We start from the raw sequence: 13,961 nt of genomic DNA on the forward strand, positions 1-13,961 counted from the left end.
TCTCTCTGATTCGTGCTTCTTTGTACAAAAATCAGCTTTTTTTTTTTTTTTTTAGAGGTTTTTGCTATAGGGCACGTGCGCCCGCCAGAGAGAGACATAGAGACAGAAAGCGAGAAATCACCCCCCAGAGGGGATGGTCACGCCACAATCCCTTCTCCTCCATTCTCCTCTCGGGATCTTGGGCACGCACGCACAGGCGCCCGGCGTGAGTTTTAAGCCACCGGATCCGGGACGCGAACCATGGTCGACTACGTGGGAGTCCAGTGACATAGCCATTACGCTAACTGCTGGTTCCCCAAAATCAGCTTTTCTCATTACCATTACTGTTTAGTTTCATATCGACAAGTCCAATCTGAGCCTTTCTCACTGTACCAGGCATTCAGTGAAATCTTTCCATTTGAAGACTCCTTTCTTCAGTTCTGAGAAAACTTACTCTTTCATTTGGATAATTTCTTCCATTCTATTTTGTCCTTTCTCTTTCTGAGATCATGTCAAAATTTCCTAGATTGGTTTTTACTGTCTCTCTAATCAGTCTTTATTTTTGTTCTACTTTCTATGAGATTTGCCTTAATATATTATTTTCCAGTCTTAACTACTAATTTAAAAAATTTTTGCAATGATTTTTTTCTGTTCATTTTTCATGGCGCTTCCTTATTAACTTTTTCCATGTATTTTCTTAAGAGTATACTGGAATGGTTATGTGTTTGTTTATGAATATACACAGAGGGACTTCAAAAATTTTGTGTAAAAAATGGGGGCCAGCTGGTGGCATGGTGGGTAAGATACTGGATTCCACATTGCTAATTATACAGTTCAAGTGCCAGACCCAGTGGTTTGAAAAACATGCTGAGCACATGTGTAAATGCCCCAAAATCCTAAAAGGACAACAGAGAAGGGACTATGGTGTGACTACCCACTTGAGGGTTTGCTTTCTCACGCTCTCCCCCCGCCATCTCTCTAGTGACCACATGCATCCTATAGCAAATTAAAAAAAAAAAAAAAAAGAGCTTTACATAAAAATGGAATTAAAGTACATGTTTTTAAAATTCATGCATTTTTCCACAATACACATTTTCTATGAGCTTTTTGAAGGCCCTGTGTGCATGTATGTGTGTATACGTGTATGTGTGTGTGTATGCACATATGAATATTTCCCATCTATTCCATGAATAACTTAGTTTCTTCTTTCTTATTTTTTAATATATGTGCTGCCGAAGTGAGCACTTTCTTTTTTTCCTTTTTTTTTAAGAGGTTTTTGCTATAGGGCGCGTGTGCTCGCCAGACAGAGAGAGAGACAGAGAGACAGAAAGCGAGAAATCACCCCCCAGGGGGGATGGCCACGCCGCAATCCCTTCTCCTCCATTCTCCTCTTGGGATCTTTGGCCACGCATCCACCCGTGCCCGGTGTGAGTTTAAGCCACTGGGTCTAGGACACAAACCGCGGTTGACTACGTGGGAGTCCAGCCACATAGCCATTACACTAACTGCTGGTCCTCTTTTTTATTTTTTAAAGTTCCTTTCTGGGGGTCAGCAGATGGCAAAAACCTTTTAAAAAGTTTCTTTTTTGAAGGTGAATGTGAACATACACAAAAAAAGAAAAAGCACTTTCACCTGGATCTGACTCTGTGGTTCCCCTCCATTCCTCATTCCCCAGGAGCTTTCCCATTCAGCAAGAATCACGGGCACACATATCTGAGGTGTACAAGTTGACTGAGGAACTGAACCAATGATCTTCCAAATGGCTCCAGCTTTATTTCAGTAGCACATTATCACTGCACCACTGGATAGGGCCTGGGGTCAGTTTTTGAATACTCTTTTTTTCTTTTTCATACAATTACTCTACTTAACTGTCTGATTTTTTTTTTAAGAAAAGATTGGATAAGGTGGTATGGATTTCCTGTTTTCCAGCTCACTCTCATTCCTGTATAGAAATTCTACCGAAGAAACTAGATTTCTCACTTTCTGTCTCTCTGTCTCTGTGGGAAAGAGAACTGAGAAAAGGGAGTGTCAACTGTCAGGCTTTGCTTTAGGGCAAGAGTTGGCTGTCAAGACTAGGAATTTCCCAATGCCAGAATGAGGGCTTTAACCTAGATGACAACATCTGTTCTGAGCATGAGGGTGAGAGAGATGGGTGGCATGCCAACTGGTACAAATTGTTCCATACACAGGACTTCAGTTAATCTGTTTTTCAGTACTGCTTCTCACTCTCACCACCCATTGTACCTGCCAATTCAGAGCCCAGTCTCCTGGGACTCCCATAAGCAGACTGGTTTGCGGCTCCTCTCCAGCTCGTTCCTAGCACATTCTCAACTGTAAATCTTTCCACCTCTTCTGTCAACATGTTCCCATCTGCTTTGTCTTCTAGAAATTCATTGAAGGCTATCATCTGTTGCTTAATATTTCTCATTTCCTTCCTGTTCTCATTGCTATTCTAATTCCTTTTATTACAGTAATTATCTAAATTCAGCAGAGGCCTGGGAGAGGTTGGAGCACCTAATGCTCAATCCTTCTTAAACTTTCTGGCCACTGACTTTGTATGAAAAAAAAAGGTGTATATAATAGTGTAATTTTTGAAAGTATATATATTAAATCAATTTCTTTCTTATTTTTTTTTTAAGGCTTTTGCCATAGGGTGTATGCACTTGCCATAGGTCATGTGCACTGGCCAGAGAGGAGAGAGACAGAGAGGGAAAGTGAGAAATCACCCCACAGGGGATATGGCCACGCCACAATCTCCTCCTCTATGCTCCACCTGGGATTTTGGGCACACATGTACCTGGCATGATTTTTGAGCCACCAGGTCCAGGACTTGAAACAGTCTGCCATGTGGGAGCCCAATGCCATAACCACCACACTATCTGCTGGCCCTAAGAAATCAATTTCTAATGCAATACATTGTATGCACATTTTTGAATATTAGTGTGTTTTGTCAACAAGTTCATCATTTTATCAAAACAATGGGTAACTTAGGGGTCAGTGAGTAGCACCGCAGTCACACACCTGGACCCACACAGGAGATGTCTTGGATTCATCTTCCAGGACTTTTCTGAGCATGCCAAGGGAGCCCGCTTGTGGCCAGGCTAGCTGAAACTGGAAGTGGAATGCAGCATCAAGAGCCCGTTGAGGGGGGCTGTCTCTCTCTTGTGTTCATAGAAGAATATATGTGTGTTTATGTGTGTGTGTGAGTATAAATATTATATATAAATTATATATAATAATTACATATTCATACATATATACACATACACATATATTTAAAGTGTAACCTAAAAATTGGAACTGAATCCTCTTCTTCTTCCAGATTTAACGACTGAAGGATATTCATGTCAATAACTAAGAAAAGAAGTGACTTTTATTTTATGGAAAGGTAAGAAAGTTTATGGAATGTTTTGTGTGGTTATGTGTGGGTGGCAATTTGAGGATATCAGTTTTAGAAATGTTGATTCTGAAGTATTTATAGGATGATATTAAAAAGTTATCTAGGGACCAGCAGTTAGTGTAATGGCTATGTCGCTGGACTCCCACGTAGTCGACCGCGGTTCGCGTCCCGGACCCGGTGGCTTAAAATTCACGCTGGGTGCATGTGCATGCGCGCCCAAGATCCCAAGAGGAGCATGGAGGAGAAGGGATTGCGGCGCGGCCATCCCCCCTGTGGGGGTGATTTCTCGCTCTCGCTTTCTGTCTCTCTCTCTATCTCTCCAGTGAGTTTTTGACACACCCTATGTCAAAAATCTCTCTCTTAAAAAAAAAAGGTATCTAGTAGGTAGTTGAATATACTTTTTTTTTTTAAGAGAGAGATTTTTGACATAGGGTGTGTCAAAAACTCACTGGAGAGATAGAGAGAGAGACAGAAAGCGAGAGCGAGAAATCACCCTCCTGGGGGATGGCCACACAACAGTCCCTTCACCTCCATCCTCGTCTTGGGATTTTGGGCACACACACACACACACACACACACACACACACACACACACGGCATGAGTTTTAAACCAACGGGTCAAGGACTCAAACCACAATCTATTACATGGGAGTCCGGTGATGTAACCATTACACCATCTGCTGGTCCTGGTAGTTGAAATACTTTCAAATATCAGGAAGATATAGTCTATAAATGTTGACATTAACCATGCTGCTACACTGAAACTATATAGAAAACAAACAATTTACAGGGGCCAAAGTAAAATTTTGTAAAAGATGAAAAACCTGAAAAGAAGTACTCTGACTATGTTAAATGTTGCAGAGAACAATCAAGTGAGAACAAGACTTAAAAGCATATATTAAAATTTAGTAACTACATTACTAAACCTAATGATATTTCCAAAGTTTGTGGAAAATGCAATTAAAATGTACAAATAAAAAAAAATCAACATTATTTCTTAATATAATTCCTATCTAATTCAAGACTCTTTTTAAGGGATACTAGCCATTTAGTCCATCCCTAAAAGACTGAGGGTCCTGAAAATTAAACCATGTCAGTGTAATGCTTTTTAGATATGAACTGAAGAAAAATGGGTGCTCTTTAAAATGTGTTAGAATTAGGAAACAAAAACAAATCAAAAGGAGCCAAATTAGGATTCCAAGGTGGATACTGCATGATTTCTTCACTGAAACGCTTGCAAAACTGCCCTTGCTTGATGAAAAGTAGGAGCAATGTCATGGCGTAGAAGGACTCTCTGGTGAAGCTTTCTGAGGAGATTTTCTGCTAAAGTATCAGCTAATTTTCTTTCTTTTCTTTTTTTTAATTACAAGAGGGCATGTGTGTTTAGAGATAGAGCAAGAGAGAGAAAGAGGTGGAGAAAGGCTAGGGCTGGGATTCAAACTGTGGTCAGCCATGCGGGATCCAGCTCTCTTAACACTAGGCTACAGGGTTGACCCAAGCAACAGTTACTTTCGTAAGACACTTATAATAAATAGATGTTATGGTTCTTTGACCCTTCCGAAAGTTTGACAAACAAAATACACTGTCCATCCCAAAAAATGGTTGCCAAGACTGTTGCCACTTCTGACTACACCACTATGACAACTATCACCTCTTGGGAGCCACATCTTTGACTATGACTTGTCTTCAAGATCGTACTGGTAAAGCCATGTATCATCTCTTGTTAAAATTCTTGAAAGCAATACTTCAGGATTTTGATCTCACTTGTTTTCATTTCCATTGAAAGCTCTGCTTTTGTCTGCAGCTGGCATGGGCAACAACAGTTGGGTGCACGGTACATAGGAAGTATGCTCCACTTGAATTTTTCAGTCAGGTTTGTATAAACTGAACCCTTTGAGATGTCTGTGGTGTTAGCTATCACTTCTGCTACTAACCCTCACTCCTCTTCAGTTAGGGTATGAAGATGTCAACAGAATGCCATTAAGGCCTTCATCTTCAATGCTGTACATTTCCTTCTTGAAACAAGCTATTATTCATTTGTTAACTGCTGATTTCTTTGGGTGTACTATCCCCATAAACTTATCATAATGCATCAGTGTTTCTCCATTCTTCCACTCGAGCTTCAGCCTAAGTTTAATGCTCACTCTTGCTTTAATTTTAGCAGAATTCAGGGGGCTCTCATAGGAGCTCTTTTCAAACTGATGTCTTATTCTTTTTAGTGCCTCAAACTAGATCCTGTTTAGATGTGTTGTAACAATTTAGTACAAGTTTAGTTTGGTGCAAAAGAAAAGGGCGAGTCCATGCATACTTTTTCATAATATGTATTTTCCACAAACTTTTTGAAGACTCTTCATACATTTGAAAAATAACTAAAAAGTAAAGTAGCAAAACTAGACTGCAAATAGTATATGAAACAATGAATCTGTAGCAATACGACCCTCTTGTACCTATGTGTCTCTCCAGATAGTGGATGAGAGAAGAGACAGAGCTGAAATTATGCTAGATGGATAAAGTGAGATGTAATTGAGATTCTTAAAGAAAGTTGTTCAGAACATTTCATTCAGTTCAGGATTAAGAAGAAAAAATAAAACTAAGGGGTACTTGAAAAGCTGAGGTAGAGGGGCCAGAAGATTATTAGTACAATGGACACATGAGCAAAGGAGTGAGTAAACTGGAGAGGAGTTTGAAGTGTGAAACGAGCTGCATAAATGTCTATTATCAGCTGTGGGAAGGTGTAGTAGGTTGTAGGTAGGGCATAGGGATTAACTGGCTTCAGAGAAATTGAGTTCAGATCAATGAAATGGAGAGGGAAGAAGAACTGGGTTAAGGTAGCAGTAGACTGGCTAACCGCATGAACTGTGAAGACACCTGAAATGACTTAAAGTGTAGAGAAAAACGGAAAGCCAGTTTTTAAATTCCTCCCTAAATATGGGGAAGGGATCCAGCAACTGGAAGAACAGACTCCAACAAGTGACAGGTGATACACTCAACCTTCTCTAAGAAATCAGAGGGACCAGCAGGTGGCATGGTGATTAAGGCACTGGACACCCACATGGCCAACCATGTTTGAATTATAAACTTAGTGACTTGAAATTCACGCCAGGTGAATGTGCGTGCATGCCCAAAATCCCAAGAGGAGATCGGAGGAGAAGGAACTTTGACATGGTCATCCCCACCAGGGAGATGATTTCTCACTTTCCCTCACTGTCTCTCTCTCTGTCTCTCTCTGGTAAGCCTGTATACCCCAGGGAAAAAAACTAAAATTAAAAGAAAGAAAAGGATATCCAATAGGGTGAGATGTTAGATTAGTTTCAAAGATAAAAATAAATTTCAAATTAAGCGCCTAACGTTCATTGTGCTAATGTATAGAACACAAAGAAAATGATGATGCAAAAATGCCCCTCAGGTAATTAATACCTAAATATATAATCTCTCACGACCTGTTTAACTCTAGGACAAGATGGATTTAATAATCTTGGCCCAATGTTAACTAGAGAAAAATTTGTCTCCACATTTTCTTACTCATACAACAAAGAAATGCATCACTTCTACTATTGATTATATCTAAGTACACACTTACCTGATTCTTTTTAGGAAGTGCCCTCTTTGTGCCCTTGGTTTCTTGAGACTTCCTCCTATTCATTTTCTTTTCTTTACAAGGCTGAGCCTCAGTATTAAGTAAGTTGCAAACATTCTCTTCTGCAAAACTGATCAATTGCTATAAAAAATATTCAAAGTAAGGATATCATAAATAAGCTTTAATGTACACTTTTATATACATTTTGATGCACAATTCTCATTTCTGTTCATCTTCTCAAGATGCTTCTACTGTTTTACATCCCATTTCTTCTTATCTCACTAATTCCATGAGAAACATTTTAACAGAAAATTCAAATGGGAGAAATCTACTGACCACAGACCCAGAACCATATATGCACTACCCAAATGTATTAGGGAAGAAAAAATAATTTAAGAATTAGTTGATTTATTGGGACCGGCAGGTAGTGTGGGGGTTAAGGGCACTAGATCCCACATGGCCAGCCACAGTTCAAGTCCCAGACCCGATAGCTTGCTTTCTTAATTTCTCTCTCTCTCTCTCTCATTCTCTTTGGTCAAATTTAAAATAAAGAAAGAAATAAAATTAAATTAAAAATTATTTTAAAAAAGAATTAGTTGATTTATTTACTCATCAAATATTTATTGGGAGCATATAATTTGAGACTCAATTGCGACTGGGCTATAGGAAAAATAAATCAAGAACTTCTATCTTATCTATGTTTATGTTCTGGGCTTACCATTCAAACTAATCTGTTAAAAACCCTACGACAGTATGGTAGAACATGTTATACACTATGATGCTACAGATACAAACCCAACTTTATGTAGAACCACAATGAGTATCTTTTGCTATTTAATTGAATTACATAATTCCCCAGTTGATATTCAGTGTTAAAATATAGACTGGGGCCAGGAGGTGGCTTGGTGGTTAAGGCACTGGATCCCATAGAGCCAAATCCATGGTTAAGTCCAAGATCAAGACACCTCAAAAACATGCTAAGTATGTGTGCATGAATGCCCCAAATCTTGAGGAGACTGAAGGAAGGATTGCAGCATGGCCATCCCTCTGGAAGTGAAATTCTCACTTTCTCTCTCTCTCTCTCTGGCAAACATATGTGCTCTATGGCAAAAAACTAAAAATAAATTAAAAAATGAATAAATAGACGGCAAAACACACACACACACACACACACACACACACACTAAAAACAATTAATTAAACAAATGCATAAACTGAAGCAGAGTTTACAAAAGAGTTATACAAGACCAGCTCCGTGGCCTGGTGGTTAAAAGACAATTGGATCTTATTGGTCAACAGTGTGGTTTGAGTCCCAGACTCAGCATTCGTTGGCTGAGTGTGTATGCATGACCAAAATCCCCAAAGGAAAGATGGGGAAGGGACTGTAGCATGACCACTACCATGGGGGTTGGGGGCTTTCTCCTTTTCCTCTCTCTTTGCTCCTGTCTGTCTATCTCTGGCATGCACACATGCCCTTTAGCCATGAAAAAAAAGGGGTGAGGATTACACTTATGTCATTTTGAGGCTGTTAAATGCATATGATCTCCACTTTTACCCTAACAAAATCTGTGAAATCATGCATCTTAAACAAGCCTTTCAAAAAAAATTACCTTCCACGTTAACGCAAGTCTCAAAGTATCTTGTTTTACTGGGGTTTCCTTCTAACAGAATTAATCAAGAAAACAACATTAGCCTGGGTTATGTGCTATGTAGGAATAAGATATTAGCGCTTAATGACACTGATGAAGCCAAAATATTATCCATTATCATTTGCTCATGGAAATAGAAAAAATGAGATGCAAGATTTAAAACAATAATGAATTGTGCTAAATATAAACACTTACTTTTCTTCTACTAGATGTTCGTGTTACTCTACCAAGTTTATTGGAGGGTATTTTCTCGTGGTTATTTGGAGAACTAAAGGTATCAGTGCCTAATAAGCAAAATACAAGAAAAATCATGGCAGTTAACACAATATTACAGTATGTGTCATATTTGGGAAATACTGTCTATTTGGATACATGTCTTGGCTATCAATATAATACCTAAACACAAATAATTAAGTAATAATAATTTTTTGGATAAATTAATTTTATTATTTTTTAAATTAACTTATTTATTTTATATTGATTCACTGAACATCATCACAACATACAAAATGCTATTTCCCATCCAGAATACACTGTAAAGAGACTTAATCACACATGTTATTGTCAACAAATAATTTTTAATTTCCTATTTCAAATATATATATATATATGTGTGTATGCATGATATATACACATACATTTATATATACATACATACATATATATTCCCATTTCTCGCCCTCTGCCATTTCTCACCCTCCTCCCACACTGTCTCTAATATCTGCAGTTGCTTTCCATTCCTTTTTTACTTTTTCTCACATTTCACTGATTCATGAAGTATCTTAATTAATCTAACTACTTTCAATAGCAAGTTCAGCTGATACACACATATCTGTGAATACATGTTAACTTTAGGCATGAAACTGTGGGTAGAATGAATATACTATAAAGCAGCACCTAGCTAGTGCTATATAGCTTACTGTGGTCATTAAATAGGTATTTTTTAAATATATTTTTTAATTCCAAGAAAGGCACTTTTAGCTCTATTAAATGAAAGTAAAAAATGTTGAGAACTTTGTTTAAGACTTCAAGCCAGGAAACAGATTAGGATTCTGTTCGAATAGTAGGTACATGGACCTGTCCACAACTTGAGAGAAGACAAAAATCCTTAAGTCTGGAAAACAAAGCATAGAAGATCAGTAATGTTTTAGTCAAAAGTCATAAAATTCTATTTCACCAGTTCAGACTCAGATACTTAATCTATCTTCTGTTGTGGTCCAATCTTTCCATTTAAATTCTGGAAGATAATGTTCAACTCTTGACCATTTTTTGTTGTTTTAGAACTCTCGTTTCTATGTGTCTGGCTTTAGTTTTCCTGAGATAGCACTCCCTTCAGAACTTCTTGGAGAGCTGGTCTGGTGTCAGTAAACTCTTTCAGGTTTTGTTTATGGGAGTATTCTTGTCCTCTCTTCCCATATGAAGGAGAATCTTGCTGGGTATACTATTCTCGGTTGAATTTGTTTTTCACTCAACATTTTTCCCATTCTTTCCTTGCTTGCCTTGTTTCCGATGAGAGGTCTGCTGTTAGCCTGATGGGATAGCCTTTGAGGTAACTTGATGTCTCTCTATTGCCAATCTTAGTATCTTGTCTTTGTCTGTGGTTTTGGTCAACCTGGCTATAATGTGTCTTGGAGATCTTCTTAGGTTGATTCTATTTGGGATCCTTTGTATTTCTTGGGTCTGGATCTGTGAATGTCTCTCTAGGTTTAGAAAGTTTTCTTCCAGGATTTCATGTAATAGATTATCAATGCCCTTATTAACCTCTTCACTTTCTGGGATACCAATTATCCAGATGTTTGGACAATGGATGGTATCTAGTATTTCTCGTATATTACTCTTATTTTGGGGGGCTGTTTTCTCAGTCTTTGTGGTAGATTTTACTAGTCTAGTGATTGTCTTCTACATCTGAGGTTTGATTTTCTGTATGATCTAGTCTGCTTCTAATACTTTCAGAGGAGGTTTTGACTTACTGTGTTATAGCCTTCATCTCCAACAGTTCCATTTGATTTTTCTTTTTTTTTTTTTTTTATGGTGTGTATCCATTTCAGCTCTCTCAAGAACTTCCTTACCTCCTGGAACTCATTGGCTCTGTTTTTCTGGTGTTCCTTGACTCTCTTCTGTTCCATCTCTGTTAGCTCTGTCACTATGAATATTCTAAATTCTTTTTTTTTTTGGAGAGATTTTCACTGTAGGGCGCGTGCGCTCCCCAGACAGACAGAGAGAGACATTGAGACAGAAAGCGAGAAATCACCCCCCAGGGGGGATGATCACGCTGCAATCCCTTCTCCTCCATTCTCCTCTCGGGATCTTGGGCACGCACGCATACGCGCCCGGCGTGAGTTTTAAGCCACCGGGTCCGGGACACGAACCGCGGTCGACTACGTGGGAGTCCAGCGACATAGCCATTACGCTAACTGCTGGTTCCCAATATTCTAAATTCTTTAGAAGACATTCCTGTGAGTTCCATTGTACTGTCTGTGGATGAGAAGAGTTATTCCTTTCCCTTGGGGAAGGAATTTTCTTGGTTTCTCGTGTTTCTTGTGCCTCTGCAGTGATTTCTAGTCATCTGGTGGGTTGTTTCTTCCTAATTTCTAGAAGTTCAATCTGAGCACATAGGTGATCTGCAAGCTCTCTGCCGTTCCAATGTTCTCCCTTTGTGCTGCAGACTCAGTGGAAATTGAAGAATATGTTGACCCTAATAGTGTTCGGATGCTTGACTATGTTTCACTTAGACCTGTCTAGACACACAGTGCACAGAGGCAGGGTGACTTCTCAGCAGACCATCTTCATTTCTCTTATTCCCCGAAAAGCCTAGATCTCAGCTCCAGTTCCAATCATTTTCTTTTTTTTGGAGAGGTTTTTACTATAAAGTGTGCGTATAAAGCATGTGCGCTCGCCAGAAAAACAGAGAGTGAGAAATACCCCTAGGGGGGATGGTCATGCCGCAGTCCCCAATTCTCCTCTCAGGATCCTGGGCACACAAGCACACACGTCTGGCATGAGTGTAAGCCACCGGGTCTGGGACGCGAACCACCATCGACTACATGAGAATCCAGCGACATAGCACTATGTCAATTGCTGGTCCCAAGATCCAATAACTTTCAAAAACTTTTAAGTTTACTAGTATCTAGAAACTTTCACCACTTTTCATGGTGGCTAGTTGACATATTAACATATTAAGATAATAAACTAAATCATTTTTATAATAAATAAATGTATTTTCATGAAGGCTCGTTTATTTTAAGTTCTGCTCTGTACAATGAAATGGCATTAAAGGCATTAAGATAACCATGAAAGTTTTACAAAGTTTAGAAAAATTCTTTTTCTTTCTTTTCTTTGTACAATTATTTATTTAATTTTACTTAGAATTTTTTTTTTCCAATTTGCTCCAGGGAATATGTACTTACAAGAGACAGATGGGGGTGGTGGGGGAAGTGAGAAATGATGCAGGTCCAGGATTTGAACCATGTGGGTGTTGGCCATGTGGGTGTTGGCCATGTGGGAATCCAGCACCTTAACCATCATGCCATCTCTGGTCTCTAGAAAAATTCTAATTTGATCATTTTTTGTTTATTTCTAATATTGCCAGAGAGTGCATGTGCTTGCTGGAGACAGATAGAGAGACAGAGAAAAAAAGCAAGAAAGCACTCTCCCATAGGGCATGGTCACGCCGCAATCCCTTCTCTCCATATTTCTCTTTGGGGATTTTGGGTGCATATACCTACATACCCTGCATGTTTTTCTTTATTATTTTTTTTAACATTTTTGACATAGGGTATGTGCACTCACTGGAGGGAGACAGTGAGAGGTAAAGTGAGAAACCAACCCCCAATGGCCATGCCAGGGATTTTGGGCAGACATGCACACCTGCCAGCATTAATTTTTAAGCCACCAGGTTCAAGATCCAAACTGTGGTTGGCCATGTAGGCGTTCATATGTTTTTCAAGCTACCAGGTCTAAGACTCAAATTGCATGGTTGAATATGTAGGATCCAGCCACCTGAACCACCAGGCCAAGGGCTGGCCCATCTTTTTTGTTAGAGGGTGTGTGTGTGCTTGGCAGAGAGACAAAGAAACAGAGATAAAAAGCGGAAGAAAGTATCCCCTAAAGAGCATAGTCACGTTGTAATTCCTTCTCCTCTATTTCTCTATCCTGTCGAGATTTTGGGCATGCACTCACATGTGCCTAGTATGAGCTGCCAGGACCAGGATTCACATAGCAGTCAGCCATGTAGGATCTGACTCCCTTAATCACTTGGCCATTATGGGGCTGGCTTGATTACTTTCAATAGTATAAATATGAGGCAGACTAATAGGCTTAAGAGAATAGGCTTTGATGCATTATAGACTACGGCTCAAATCTTAGCCCAAACTTGGTAAGATATGGTTTGGATTCTGTCCTAGTAGCTTAATCTGTGTCAATCATTAAACAATTCTGACCAGGAAAAACACATGAATAGAAGTTTCCATCCCAAGTGTTCAGCTCATGACATTTGCCAGCCAAATTATGGCTAGTCAAGAAAACTAGGAGAGGGACCAGCAGGTAGCAGGGTGGTTAAGATGCTGGACACTCCCACATGTATGACCATGGTTCAAGTCCTGGACCTGGTGGCTTGCTTTCTTACTTCCCCTCTTTCTCTCTCTCTCTCTCAAATTAAAAATAAGTGAATGAATAAAGAAAATTTAATAAATAATTTTTAAAAAGAGAAAAAGAAAATTAGGAGAAATCTTCGCTGTCTTGTCATGACCATAGAAAGTGTAAATATACATCTCTATAAGTATACACTGAGATTAAGCTTCATACACACATAAAATTAAAAAACATTTATGAAAATAAGATAGAGAAAAGTTGCTACCTGAGAGAGGCTCAGTGATTGAAGACTTATTAGGACTCAGAACTGCAAATGATACCTGAAGTGGTTCTATGTTTTCCTAAACAAAGAAGAAAAAAGAAAGAGTAAAAATTAAATAACCTTAAATTCAGTGACTATATAATGTTCCCCCCCCCCCAAATGGCAAGGATTCATTTAGATAGGAGCAACTGTAATAAGTACAATGCAAAATGTTTTTTCAAAAGTCAAAACTTGTTACAAGATGTAAAAATACATATATTTTATAATATTCACCAATCATCTTCACAATGAAACCATGTTTGCTAACTGTAATCCACCAAAATAAAAATAAAATTTGAAGTGAAAGTAGCTGTAATGATCCACTGAGAAATGACTTTTTGGCTTAGTTAAAATCTTTTCCTGACCTGGCTATGGTACTGTGTGTTAAGATACTATGCTCTGAGACCAGCAGATGGCATCACGGTTATATCACTGGACTCCCACATAGTTGCCTGCAGTTTGAGA

At 38.8% G+C, this 13,961-nt stretch overlaps 1 protein-coding gene across 2 annotated transcripts in view; it reads right to left on the reverse strand.

Moving 5' to 3' along the window:
- Window positions 1–13,961, reverse strand: part of CDCA2 (cell division cycle associated 2) — a 55,961-nt gene that overhangs the window by 14,411 nt on the left and 27,589 nt on the right. For both annotated transcript variants that reach the window (XM_006153253.3, XM_027773736.1), the window contains exons 11-13: window positions 13,461–13,536; window positions 8,801–8,889; window positions 6,960–7,097 (exon numbers count right to left, since the gene is read on the reverse strand). In XM_006153253.3, the coding sequence (XP_006153315.1) occupies window positions 6,960–7,097; window positions 8,801–8,889; window positions 13,461–13,536 (303 nt within the window). The remainder of the gene's footprint in view (window positions 1–6,959; window positions 7,098–8,800; window positions 8,890–13,460; window positions 13,537–13,961) is intronic.

This window comes from Tupaia chinensis, unplaced genomic scaffold (genome assembly GCF_000334495.1).
Source record: "Tupaia chinensis unplaced genomic scaffold, TupChi_1.0 Scaffold000366_1, whole genome shotgun sequence".
Classification (NCBI taxonomy): domain Eukaryota; kingdom Metazoa; phylum Chordata; class Mammalia; order Scandentia; family Tupaiidae; genus Tupaia; species Tupaia belangeri.